Source organism: Urocitellus parryii, chromosome 8 (assembly GCF_045843805.1).
Source record: "Urocitellus parryii isolate mUroPar1 chromosome 8, mUroPar1.hap1, whole genome shotgun sequence".
Classification (NCBI taxonomy): Eukaryota; Metazoa; Chordata; class Mammalia; order Rodentia; family Sciuridae; genus Urocitellus; species Urocitellus parryii.
The window spans coordinates 115,490,307-115,504,375 of record NC_135538.1 but is presented as its reverse complement, the minus strand read 5'-3'; the positions used below and the strand labels follow the sequence as shown (position 1 = coordinate 115,504,375).

At 40.4% G+C, this 14,069-nt stretch overlaps 1 protein-coding gene across 2 annotated transcripts in view; it reads left to right on the top strand.

The window, feature by feature from the left end:
• Bltp3a (bridge-like lipid transfer protein family member 3A) overlaps nt 1-14,069 on the top strand; it is a 72,959-nt gene that overhangs the window by 30,758 nt on the left and 28,132 nt on the right. For both annotated transcript variants that reach the window (XM_026383684.2, XM_026383685.2), the window contains 4 exons: nt 7,618-7,807; nt 8,112-8,252; nt 8,873-9,043; nt 9,368-9,563. In XM_026383684.2, coding sequence (XP_026239469.2) covers nt 7,618-7,807; nt 8,112-8,252; nt 8,873-9,043; nt 9,368-9,563 — 698 coding nt within the window. The remainder of the gene's footprint in view (nt 1-7,617; nt 7,808-8,111; nt 8,253-8,872; nt 9,044-9,367; nt 9,564-14,069) is intronic.

Sequence of the window (14,069 nt, the reverse complement as noted above, 5' to 3'; positions counted from 1 at the left end):
TGAGGTAAAAATGGGAGTTCATAACCCACTTGAATCTAATGTATGAAATATGATATGTCAAGAGCTTTGTAATGTTTTGAACAACCAATAACAAAATAAATAAATATAATGAGCATCAAAAAAAAAAAAAAGGCTTGGAGATGTGGTTCAGTGGTTAAGTGTCCCTGGGTTAACACACATACACACACCACACACAAAAAGAGAGCAAAAGAAAGAGAGAGAGAAATAAATCAGGATAATATCCTGATATTTCTAACCTCCCAAAGGAAAACAGTGTTGTGAGTTTACTTTTAAAATTCAACACTTTAAAAATTCTTATACTGAATTTGAATTCTTTAATAACAATAACATTATTAATGCTTTAGTTTTTCAATGGTTTCAAAAAATAAAATAACCCAATATTTTTTTTTAAAGAGAGAGCGAGAGAGCGAGAGAGCGAGAGAGAGAGAGAGAGAGAGAGAGAGAGAGAGAGAGAGAGAATTTTTTTAAATATTTATTTAGTTTTTTGGCGGACACAACATCTTTGTTTGTATGTGGTGCTGAGGATCGAACCTGGGCCGCATGCATGCCAGGCGAGCACGCTACTGCTTGAGCCACATCCCCAGCCCCAATAACCCAATATTCTAACTACCAATAGAAGTACTCTGGGGGGCAGTTGTGGCTCAGTGGTAGAGCACTAGCATGTGTGAGGCACTAGGTTTGATCCTCAGTACCACATAAAATAAATAAATAAATAAAGGAATAAAAAATACAATAATATCATTAAAAAAATAGAAGTACTCAATGTATTAGGACTCTGTGTGTGTGTGTGTGTGTGTGTGTGTGTATGTGTGTGTGTGTGATATCACATTAAAGCTGGGCCTGGTGGCACATGCCTGTAATCCCAACTACTTGGGAGGCTCAGGCAGGAAGATTGGAAGTTCAGGGCTAATCTGGGCAACTTAATAAGACCCTTTCTCAAAAAATAGAAAGAACTGAGGATGAAGCTTAGTGGTTGAGTGCCCTTGTGTTCATTCTCTAGTACTTGGGGAAAAAAGATATCATATTAGGGATATATGGTCAAAATACCGTATAGAGAAGTTCATTTGTTTCAATTAAAATAAGATTTATTTTGAACTATTATATAGTTTTAAGTTAAAACTGTAAAATGGGTTGCATTATATGTATATGTTTATGTTTATATATATAATACACACACACACACACACACACACACACATATAAGAGAAAGGAACACACAAAGGGCGTTTCCATGGAACATTCTATCCCAAACAGGGCAAAGGGGTAATATCACAAAGGAACGGGTGAGCATAGCTCCATCCATGGGGCTACAGGAAGGCACGCCTATGCATGAAGACATATTCTGGTACTTCAAGGATTGGGGCAGAGTCTGGGGCCACTACGGATGTGGCCAGATCACTTCAAAATAAATAAATAAAATAATATATATATATACTCATATATTATGTATAAAAATGTATTTGTGTTGTGCCTACCCTCCTTCCTTCCTTCCTTCCTTCCTTCCTTCCTTCCTTCCTTCCTTCCTTCCTTCCTTCCTCCCTTCCTTCCCTCCCTCCCTCCCGCCCTCCCTCCCTCCCCGGGATTGAACTCAGGTGCACTCAACCACTGAGCTGCATTCCCAGCCCTATTTTATATTTTATTTAGAGACAGGGTTTCACTGAGTTGTTTAGCACCTCAATTTGCTGAGGCTGGCTTTGAACTCAGGATCCTCCTATCTCAGCCTCCTGAGCCACTGGGATTACAGGCGTGTGCCACTGCACCCAGCTCCAATCTCTCTTTTTTTTTTTAATTTAATTTTTTTATACAAATGGAGCCCAACTTTTCATTTCTGTGGTTGTACATGATATAGAATCACACCATTTGTGCAGTCATACCTGTACATAGGGTAATTATGTCCATCTCGTTCCACCATCTTCCTGCCTCCACACCCCCCCCCTCCACTCGCTCCCCTCTGTCCAATCCAAAGTTCCTTTATTCTTCCCTTGCCCCTGCCCCACACTGTGGGAGGCTGTCAAGTTGAGTGTTTAGCATTTTCCTTCCATTGGTAGAGGCTCTATCCGTCACTTTTGTAGTGATCTGGCCACATTAGTAGTGGCCCCAGACACTGCCCGATCCTCGAAATAACAGAATGTATCTTCATGCGTAGGTGTGCCTTCCTGCAGACCCATGGATGGAGCTGTGCTCATCTGTTCCTTTGTGATATTTCTCCTTTGTCCTGTTTGGGATAGAATGTTCAATGGAAATGCCCTTTGTGTGTCCCCTTCTCTTACTCAGCTTTCGGGTGTGGCCTTCCTAGATGTCAGTCAACCTGCTGACAGCAGAAGTCATGAAGCTAGACTCAGGCCCCTGAAACCTGACCCCTTGCCTCATTTGAATGGCTCCTTCTTAATAAAAGGGGTCAGCACATGCTGGCTCTCTCTCTCTTTCTGTGGACCCTTAAGGTCAGAGGAGCCGTCACAGGACCCCCAAAGAAAAAGGTATCTCTGTTTCTTATGTGGTTATTTCGCACAGCCCAATTCCTCTGGAGTGACCCTGAGTGTTTTTGTTGTGAGGAACATGGCACCCCATTATAGATTAGTTTTCATTTATCAGAGAAAACATTCAGCCTTTTTGTTTTTGGGATTTACTTACTTCACTTAACATGATATTCTCCAACTTCATTCATTTACCTGCACATGCCATAATTTATTCTCTTTTAATGCTGAGTAATATTCCATTGTGTATATATACCACAGTTTCTTTATTCATTCATCTATTGAAGGACATCTAGGTTGGTTCCACAGTTTAGCTATTGTGAATTGAGCTGTTATAATCATTGAGGTGGCTGCATACTGTAGTATGCTGATTTTTAAAATATATATATTTACTGCACACATATTTATTGAGTGGCTACAATATTTGGCCAGTATTCTATGTGATAGGAATACAGACATTTAAAAATTCTATCATCAAAAACTTATAATATGGACAAAAGAGATAAGTATGAAATAAGTTATCAAATATGTGATTTTATATTAGGAAGTAATGAGCACCAAAAAGAAAATGAATAATAGAGAAGCTGATTTCAGATAGAAGAGTCAGAGTAGTTCTAGTTCATTAAAAAACTGAAAAGAATCCTTTCAAAGACAAAATAATGCAATCTCCCTCTTTGGGGAAGAATTGCAGTTGAGCTGTAAGTCTAGAATACTGGACAAGGAAAGATGCTCATTAGAAGGAGGTTCTGGGTTTAAGTCAAAGAAGAGTTTTTTTTTTTTTTTTAAACAAGATTGGGGTCATGATTTTAGTTTAAATGAAAAAAAATGCATGAAAGGATAAAATTTTTGAGGTGCTCTTGCTGGAAGGAGGAAGGGAACAATGGACATGGTTGTAGAATGCTCCTTTATAATTACCTATTATTTCCTAAGTAAGAAGTCAGGAAAGCACTGTGTTGTGTGGGCTGGAACCAATTCTTGTTGAGAATTATCAAGGTGTGGAGTTGTTATGGAAAAATTCCAGCAAATATGAGACATTCAAGTCTAGGAGAAAATAAGTGCATCATGGGATTGCTCCTGTGCCTGGGCTCTCTGGGTGTGTGTAGTGGAAGGGTACCTGTGTTAAGTAAGAGAAGTTGGTAATGATAGGGCTTAGGTGATGCCATATAATGCCTATTCTACAAAGCAAAGACATGGCCCTTTGGAAGAGGATGGACTAGGGAACCACATATCCCAGTTCCAGATTTTGACTGGTCAGTTTGTAGGTGGCTGAGAAATGCCAGTAAACCCCCCCCCCCAAAAAAAAAATTATATTCTTTGGAAATGTCTCTTTTTAAAATTAATTAATTAATTAATTTTACAGTAGAATGCATTTTGACGTATAGCATACAAATGGAGCACAACTTCTCATTCCTCTGGCTGTACACGGTTCAGAGTCACTTCACTAGTGTAATCATACATGTATATAGGGTAATAATGTCTGTCTCTTTCTACTATCCTTCCTATCCCCATAACCCAACACTCCCCTGACTCCCCTCTACACAAACCAAAGTTTCTTCATTCTCCCCTATACCCACCTGCCCCACTATGGATCAGCATCTGCTTATCAGAGAAAATATTTGGCTTTGGGTTTTTTGGGCTTGGTTTATTTCACTTATCATGATGTTCTCTAGTTCCATTCATTTACCTGCAAATGCCATAATATCATTCTTCTCTAAGGCTGAGTAATATTCCATTGTGTTTATGTACCACATTGTCTTTATCCATTCCTCTGTTGATTTTACATCCTTTGGGTATAGGTAGACCAAGGAGTGGAATAGCTGGATCAAAAAGTGGTTCCATTCCAAGTTTTCTAAGGAATCTCTATACTGCTTTCCAAAGTGGTTGCACCATTTTGCAATCCCACCAGCAATGAATCAGAATACATTTTCCCCATATCTTTGCCAGCACTTTTTGTTGCTTGAATTCTTGATAATTGCCATTCTGACTGGAAATTTAGTTTTGCCTTACATTTCTCTAATTGCTAGAGATTTTGAACATTTTTTCATATATTTGTTGATTCATTGTATATCTTCTGTGAAGTGTCTGCTCATTTCCTTAGCCCATTTATTGATTGGGTTATTTGTTTTTTTGTGTGTGTGTGTGAAGTTTTTTGAGTTCTTTATATATCCTTGCTTTATCTGATGTGTATATAGTAAAAATTTGCTCCTATTTTGTAGGTTCTCTGTTTACCTCACTGATTGTTTCTTTTACTGAGAGAAGCTTTTCAGTTTGAATCCAGCCCATTTATTGATTCAGGATTTTATTTCTTGTACTTTAGGAGTATTGTTAAAGAAGTTGGGGCCTAATCTGACACAGTGAAAATTTGGACCTGCTTTTTCTTTTATTAGGTGCAGAGTCTCTGGTCTAATTCCTAGGTCCTTGAGAGAGGGTGAGAGATAGAGGTTTAATTTCATTTTGCTGCATATAGATTTCCAGTTCTCCCAGCACCATTTTCTCCAATGTATGTTTTTGGCCCCTTTGTCTAGTATGAGATAACTGTATTTATGTGGGTTTGTCTCTGTGTACTCTATTCTTTTTTTGGGGGGGGGGGTACTGGGAATTGAATTCAGGGTCACTCGACCACTGAGCCATATCCCCAGCCCTATTTTGTATTTTATTTAGAGACAAGGTCTCACTGAGTTGCCTACTGCCTTGCCATTGCTGAGGCTGGGTTTGAACTACTGATCTTCCTGCCTCAGCCTCCTGAGCGACTTGGATTACAGCCGTGCGCCACTGTGCTTGGTCCTGTGTCCTGTATTCTAAACCATTGGTCTACCTACCATTGATCTATTTTGGTGCCAACACCATGCCAGTTTTGTTACTATAGCTTTGTAGTATAAAGTCTGCTATTGTGATGTCTCCTGCTTCACTCTTCTTAGTAAGGATTGCTTTGGCTCCAATCTATCTTGAAACTGATTTTTTTTTCAACCAAGAGATTTTATTGGGGGGCTGCCTGAAGAGGAAGAAAAGGAGAGGCAGAGAGCAGAGAGAAGAGAGGAGGAGGGCAGAGAGGGAGAGAAAGAGAGCAGAGAGTGGAGAGAAAGAAGAGGAAGAGGGCAGAGAGGAAGAGGGTAGAGACTTGAAACTGATTTTTTTATTTGATGTAGCATAGGGGTCAATATTATTTTTTCTCTTTATGAATATCCCAAACTGACCATGTACCGTTTACTGAAAAGATTTCTTTTCCCCATTGTATTGTCACCTTTGTTGTAAATCAAGTGATTCTCAATGTAGTTTTGATTTATGAGTAGGGTCCAGCATCATTTTATGTTTAATAGCTATTTGCATTTATTTTTCTTTGAACTTCCCATACTTTATTCCGTTTTTGTTGGGTTCTTGGCTCATCTGTTTTTCCTTTCTTCTTCTTCTTCTCCTCCTCCTCCTCCCCCTCCCCCCTCTCTTTTTTTGTACTTGAATTGACCCAAGGCATGTTACCACAGCCCTTTTTCATTTTGAGACAGGGTCACAGAGTCTTACTAAATTGCCCTAGCTGGCCTTGAATTTGTGATCCTCCTGCCTTAGTCTCTCAAGTCGCTGGGAATACAGGGGTGCACCACATACCTGGCTGGGCTCTTGGTCTTTTTATTAGCTCTTTGTGAACAAATTGCAAATATATAAAAATTTTTAGTATGAATTTTTAGTTTGAATCCTTTTTGGTTTTTGTAATGAGAGGTGATTTCACCTACATTAAGAATGACTGTGTTTCTGTATTCAGAGGGACTTTTAAGATGTTGTTTATGCCAGGTGTGGTGATACACACCTATAATCACAGTGGCTTGGGAGACCGAGACTGGAGGATTGCAAGTTCAAAGCCAGCCTCCGCAACTTAGTGAGACCCTGTCACTAAAACAAAAAACAAAGTTAAAAAGGGGCTGGAGATGTGGCTCAGTGGCTAAGCCCCCCTGGGTTCAATCCCTGGTACCAAAGGGAAAAAAAAGATATTTTTTGTTCCTCTCTCTTGGCCATTGCTCATTGCTGGCTTTTCACTGCTTTTTGGGAAGTATTAGGCTGGCAAAGGTGAGACTGTCCTTGAGTGGATTCACAATATTAAATCACTTGCTGTATTTCTTTCATCTTTCTTTCCACTTCCTTTGCAGAGTATTCTTTGTCTTTGAGGATTTTGTAGAAATCTAACGTTCTTCTTTCTGCACAGATAATATCTAAATTTTTATTCAGGTAGTTTGTGAACTATACATAGATTTATCAATTTATTCTAATAGGAGGAAGATTGCTTCCAGGCAATCTTAATTGGTTATTTTCTTTTTTAAAATTCCATTGTTTAAAAAAAAATCCCATTAAAAGTTGGGTGCAGTGGTGCATGCCTGTAATCTCAAGCTGAGGCAGGAGGATTCAAGGCCATCCTGGGCCTTGAATAAGACCCTGTTTTGATATAAAAATGAAAAAAAGGCTGGAAATATAACTCAGTGGTAGAGAGCCCCTTGGGTTTAAATCCCAGTACAGGAGAAAAAATACCATTAAAAAGAATTCTTTGTACTTTGGCTAGGATGTAGCACAGTGGTAACGTTCTTGCCTAGCATGCACAAGGCCCTGGGTTCAATCACCAGCACCACAAAAACAACAAAGAAAAAGATAATTTGTTATCACTATTTATCATCACAATAAAAATTTAGAAATCTTATAAAAGCAACAAGAAAAGAAAACTAAGCACTCATACTTTTAGCACCCAATAGCTTGATCTAATGTGTTCCAGGGTAAAGATTGCATCAAATCTCCCATGGGTGGCTGGGGTTGTGGCTCAGTGGTAGAGCACTTGCCTGGCATATTCGAGGTCCTGGATTCGATCCTCAGCACCACATAAAAATAAATAAATAAAATAAAGGTATCGAGTCTGTCTACAACTTAAAAAAAAAAAAAAACAACAACAGGGGCTGGGGATGTGGCTCAAGCGGTAGCGCTTGCCTGGCATGCGCAGGGTGCTGGGTTTGATCCTCAAACCACATAAAAAAAAATAAAGACATTGTGTCCACCTAAAATTAAAAAATAAATATTAAAAAAAAACAACAACAAAAATACCCCCTAAACTCCCATGATTCTCATCATTGGTCTGTCTCATTTGTTGTAGTGAGTATGGCTTTGCTGAAAAGGTAGTGGAGGGGATGTTCATCATCGTCAATTCCATCACCATCAAGATTCACTCCAAGGCCTTCCATGCTTCTTTTGAATTATGGCAGCTCCAGGGTTACAGTGTCAACCCTAACTGGCAACAGAGTGACCTTCGTCTGACTCGCATCACTGATCCCCGCCGAGGAGAGGTGACAGCCCTAGCATTTTGAGGGGAGAGAAAGGGGTGTACTCAAAGTTGGATAAATTGTTAGGTGGTATTATTTCTGCTTTGGAGACTTCCTCAAATGTTCCCCATCCCTGGGAACCCCAGAACCCTTTCTGTACCGTGTTATTACTCCTTCTTCCCTCAGGTAGGGCCTTCGACTCACTGCTTTCTGTTAGGGTCCCAACTGAGAATGGTGGGAGTCTCTGTCTTGCCAGTCTTTTCCCCTTAGAATCCTGTCTTGGTTAATTTCTTCTACAGAAGGATTTTTTTTTTCTCTATACTCTCAGGTTTTAACATTTAAGGAAATAACTTGGCAGACACTTCGAATTGAGGCAGATGCTACAGATAATGGAGATCAAGACCCAATCACCACCCCACTGAGACTTATTACCAACCAAGGCCGGATCCAAATAGCCCTCAAGAGAAGAGTAAGTGTGTTCTCTGCCCTCATGAATACTTTTGTCTTTTAGTGTCCTGGACAACCTGGGAGTTGGTATTCCCATATTGTTTGGAATGTCATTGATCCTTGGAATGACAGCTGAACAGGGTTGGCACAATACTCACCAGTGAGAGAAAGTTTCCATCTCTTTATTTTCTTAATTTTGAAAACCACATTGCTGCTGGGTGCAGTAGTGCACGCCTATAATCCCAGAGGCTCAGTAGGCTGAAGCAGGAGGATTGGGAGTTCAAAGCCAGCCTCAGCAACTTAGTGAGGCACAAAGGAACTCAGTGAGACCCTGTCTCTAATAAAAGGGCTGGGGATGTGGTTCAATGGTTAAGCACTCCTGGGTTCAATCCCCGGTAACCCCTCCCGCCCCCTCCCCCCGAAAAAAGAAAGAAAACTACAATGTTTATATATGGGCACACTGACAAGGCACTTCACAGTTGATGGTTAATCAGCAAACTGAAGTAGTTTTTTAAGAAATAGTCTTTTCAAAGTACTTTATTCTTTTATCCTGGAGACTGAAAGGCACCTCTTTAAAACTGATCAGACGCCAGTCACTTTGAGGAGATAGAATGATACAAAATTTCTCTGTGACCCTCTCAGACCAAAGATTGTAATGTGATAGCCTCCAAGCTGATGTTCCTGTTGGATGACCTGCTCTGGGTGCTAACGGACTCACAGCTCAAGGCCATGATGAAGTATGCCGAATCTCTGAGTGAGGCCATGGAGAAGTCGGCCCAGCAAAGAAAGAGCCTAGCCCCTGAACCTGTCCAGGTTGGAGACCAAATGGGCCCCCTTGGTGGGGCTGGGGAGATGGCATGCCAGATCTGTTTGTATTAGTGTAGGTGGAATTGAGACTTTATTGGCTTATTTGGGGGATTTATCATTTACTGATAGATGCTCATAGACTGGCTTGCACCTGATATTTCATTTGTCCTCTCCATTGGTGTGTCAATTTTACAGTGCTAGCCAATGAAGAGAAAAGGGGCCTCTTCCTAAACTATGGATTTATTTGGGCAGGGCTAATTAAAGAAAACATACAAAGGAGCCTTTCAGGGTCTGGATTCTTGATTTTTTGTTTTTTTCTGTCACATATAGATCACTCCACCTCCTCCCAGTGCCCAGCAGTCCTGGGCCCAGGCGTTTGGTGGCAGCCAGGGAAACAGCAGCAGCAGCAGCAGCAGCCGGCTCAGCCAGTACTTTGAGAAATTTGATGTGAAAGAGTCCTCCTACCATCTGCTCATCTCCCGCCTGGACCTGCACATTTGTGATGATAGCCAGTCCCGGGATCCAGGTACTCATGAGGCCTGGGTGGTCCACATCACTGTCTAGCTCTGGACACAACCTGGGATGAGGCTGTTTTTAAAGACCCTGTGGAACCCTTTGGTCAGCTTCCTTAATCACAGGCATGGCTAATCGTGGCTTTGTTAGTATGAGGCATTGCTCTTCAGCCTTTAAGGTACAGTGAGCCACCTGTCATAGGTATCAAAATACAGATGTTGGGATTTGCCCCACACTCCACTAAATTAGAATCTTCAAGGGTAGAGAGTTCAGCAGTGTGAACTTTTTTTTTTCTCCCCAGAATCCCTTGGGCAAGGCTGATGGCTTGCCAGAGGTTGAAAACTACTATTGTCAGAGGTTACAAAAGTAAATTCAATAATAGAAAACCTTAGAGTTTTCAGATTTTTTTTTCTTTTTCTTTTTCTTTTTTTTTTTTTTTTGTGGAGCTGAGAATCAAACCCAGGGCCTTGCATATACCAAGCATATGTTTTACTACTGAACTATATACTCCAAGCCCCAAAATTTTGAGACTCTTGAGTCAATTTGAATATATATCGTATGGAAGTGTGCTCTTCCCAAGAAGGGAGGTTATGCTCTGTTCTTGTCATATTTAGATCAGTTGGTATCACATGCACATATATTTATTCAGAATATATTTATACATAATGAAAAAAGTAATTGACATTTATTAGCCTTGGCGAAATCAGTTTGCTACTTGTTTCTTCAACCCTGCCTGGGTTCCCCCCTGTGCTGCTGGTTCTTGGTTTTTGATGCGTAAGTGTGGCAGACTCTTGCTGCCTTCTTTTCTCTGAAGGCTCTATCTGCTTCACAATGGGACCTAGACTCACTTTTCATGGGAGACCTACCTATTTTTTTTCTTTCTGGGATTGCCAAGCAGTACTGCCTCCTTTGGTTATTCCTTGATCTTGAAATAATTTCAATCTTCTACGCCCATTTTGAGAGGGAAGAGAGGAACAATGACAGCATAAAGGTCACTTTGGGGGGCTGGGGATGTGGTTCAAGAGGTAGCACGCTCGCCTGGCATGCGTGCGGCCTGGATTCGATCCTCAGCACCACATACAAAGAAAGATGTTGTGTTCACTGAAAACTGGAAAATAAATATTAAAAAAATTCTCTCTCTCTCTCTTTCTCTCTCTTTAAAAAAAAAAGAATACATATTATATTTTTTTTTTAAAAAAAGATCACTTTGGGCACCATAGGAAATAATTTGTAACCCACTCATTTTGGAAGTTTGTTACTAAAACGATTATCATTTTGTGTGGTTATTTCCTTTTGAATTTTTTGTAGTTGTAGATAGACAGGATGCCTTTATTTTATTTGTTTATTTTTTTTAAGTGGTGCTGAGGATGGAACCCAGTGCCTCATACATGCTAGACAAGAACTCTGCCACTGAGCTACAGCCCCAGCCCAGTTTTTTGTTTGTTTTTAGTTCTTTCAGAAATCTTAATTAAGAGTACATTATTGAAGCCAGGCATGGTGGCACATACCTGTAATCCCAGAAATTGAGAGGCTGAGGCAGGAGGATTTCGAGTTTAAAGCCAGCCTCAGTAGATTAGTGAGGTACTTAGCAACTCAGTGAGACCCTGTCTCTAAGTAGAATATAAAAAAAGCGCTGGGGATGTGGCTCAGTGGTTAAGCACCCTGGGTTTAATCTCCAGTGCCAAAAAAAATAAAAGTACATTATTGAGCCGGGCATGGTGGTGCATGCCTGTAATCCTAGCAGCTCAGGATGCTGAGGCAGGAGGATCATGAATTCAAAGCCAGCTTCAGCAAAAATGAGGTGCTAAGCAATTCAGTGAGATCGAGTGGTCCTGAATTCAATCTCTGGTATCCAACCCCAAACAAAAGAAGAAAGTACATTATTGAGAATTTAATTGTATTGCTTGATAATAAGGGGTGTATAGCATTGTCCTCTTTTAAGTGCCAGGGTCCTATAATCCTACCATGTGGATAACTGTAGCCTTACCACTTACTTAGTAAACTAAATTAATCCATTTGGGGGAATTTAAGGAAGTTCTGGATGAGATGCTTTTAGATAACATGGATGAGAGTAGGGAGAGTTTTTGTAACTTTGACTCTTTCCTTGGATTTGGGGAGAAAGTGGAAGGGAAAACTCAGTGGTTAAAAACGGATTTTAAATAGGGTAGTCCTTTTTTAGCTGGGGAGATGGCTCAGTGGTAGAGCACTCATCTAGCACGAGCGAGGCCCTGGGTTCGATACTCAGCACTATATTTATTTATGAAAATAAATAAATAAAGGTATTGTGTCCAACTACAACTGAAAAAAAAATATATTTAAAAAGGACTTTCATATTCTCTGGAGTTGTTCTGTAATGCATGTAATTCACATGCAGCCACATGAAATTAATTAAATGAAGAACTTGTTTTAGGGGCTGGGGTTGTGGCTCAGTGGTAGAGCGCTCACCTAGCATGTATGATGCACTGGGTTCGATCTCAGCACCATATAAAAATGAAATAAAGCTATTGTGTCCACCTACAACTAAAAAATAAATATTTTAAGAAAAGAACTTGTTTTAATTTTAATTAAAATAAAATTTTCTTCATTCACACTAACTGCATTTCAAGTGCTTGATATAATTTATAAACCATAAAACATGTCCATTGTCATAGAAAGTTCTTAGGACATTGCTGCTGTAGAAACTATTGAAGGCAATACCTACTGCCTTTTTCCTAATGGAGCTGATAACTGGGTACTGGCGCTGCTGACTAACAAGTTCACCTATCCCTTGTTATTAGAGGTGAAATGATGGAAAACTGGTTGGGTCAGTGGGGTCAATTTGACTTGAAGTGGGGTAGCACTCTTCCTTTTTCTTTTTTGTTTCTTTTAAAAAAATATTTATTTTTTAGAAGTAGTTGGACACAATACCTTTATTTATTTATTTATTTTAAAATATTTATTTATTTATGTATCTTTAGTTTTAGGTGGACATATTATTTTGTTTTCATGTGGTGCTGAGGATTGAACCCAGTACCTCATGCATGCTAGGCAAGTGCTCTACCACTGAGCCACAATCCCAGCCCATACAATACCTTTATTTTATTTATTTTTATGTGGTGTTGAGGACTGAACCCAGGGCGTTCCATGTGCTAGATGAACACTCTACCACCAAGCCACAACCCTCAGCCCTTCCTTTTTCTTATCTTTTTTTTTTTTTTTTTTTTTTTTTTTTTTTTTTGTGGTGCTGAGACCTGAACCCAGGGCTTTGCACATGGTAAGAAAGTACTCTGCCTCTGCGTCTGAGCTACATCCCCAGCCCTAGCACTGTTTCTTTTTCTTTCTTTCCCTTTTTTTTTTTTTTTGGAGTGTAAAAGAGTAGCACTTAGTGAAGTGAGGAAAAAAAAGAGACAGAGCTCCCTCAGGGAAAGAGGAGACCCAGCACAGGTTTCCACTTACATGAACTAGTCTATGGCTTATGTAGCCAAGGGGTAGAGGAATTTGTCAATATCTGTGCTAATCAAGTCTTGGAAAAGTACCAAGGGTATTGTTCAAAATCTATGCTTAACAGGAATTGGAAAAGTGCCAAGGCTATTGGTTAGCCCTTAAGTCTGTAGACTTCCCTCAAATCTGGCCCACCTCCCCTTCCTTGCCACTCTGGGACAAAAATATTGGCTGGAATGTTTGGGACATTTCTACAGGTTAATCTCATGGAATGGTCTTTACATTTAGAGAAGCCATTATCGAGCTTCTTTAACTTGTTTCCTTAACTTGTTTTGTTATCTATTCTATTTCATTTATTTCCCCCTAAGAAATGCCTCCAATTGCCATTAGGGGCAAGGGATAATAATTACTCTGGCTACCTCAGACTGAAAGAGGTATTGAAAGGGAATGGCAGTCAGGTCCTTCTAAAGAGGCCTATCTAAGGGAACCCAGTAGATGGGAATTTTGATGACCATTAGTAGTCTGGGCATTTTGTATATCATGGCATTCCAGAGGTCCACGGTGACATTTGGTGGGTGTCGAGGACAAGGTGTACATAGGACAGAGATCATGCCTTCTGGTGGATCCCAGTCGAGTCCCCAAAGATGAAATAGGATTTCCACCCTCTGCTACAGCACCCTCTGCTGCTGTAGCAGATCCCAGCCATCTGCCAGTGCCTGCCTTCCTGTTTGAAGTGAGAAGGAAAGAGAGTGCTCCCTCAGGGCAAGAGAGGACCCAGGAGGAGCAACTTGCCAACACTGTGTCTTAAGATGAAAGTGGAGCAGCTTTACAGGTTGGCAGTGGATTAGGAAAAGAGAGAAAATCACCTGCTTTTTTTTTTCCCCCTAAACTGTTTTTCCTCAGGATAAAGCCTGTAAACCAAAAGGCCCCTCCACCCCACCCCTGCTTTACCGGGAATAGAACCCAGTACCTCATTCATGCTAGGGAAGCTTTCTAGTTGGAGTTACACTCTCAACTTAATGTGTGTGCGCGCGCGCGCGCGCACACACACACACACACACACACGGAGGCACAGACAGACAGACATAATAAGTTGCCA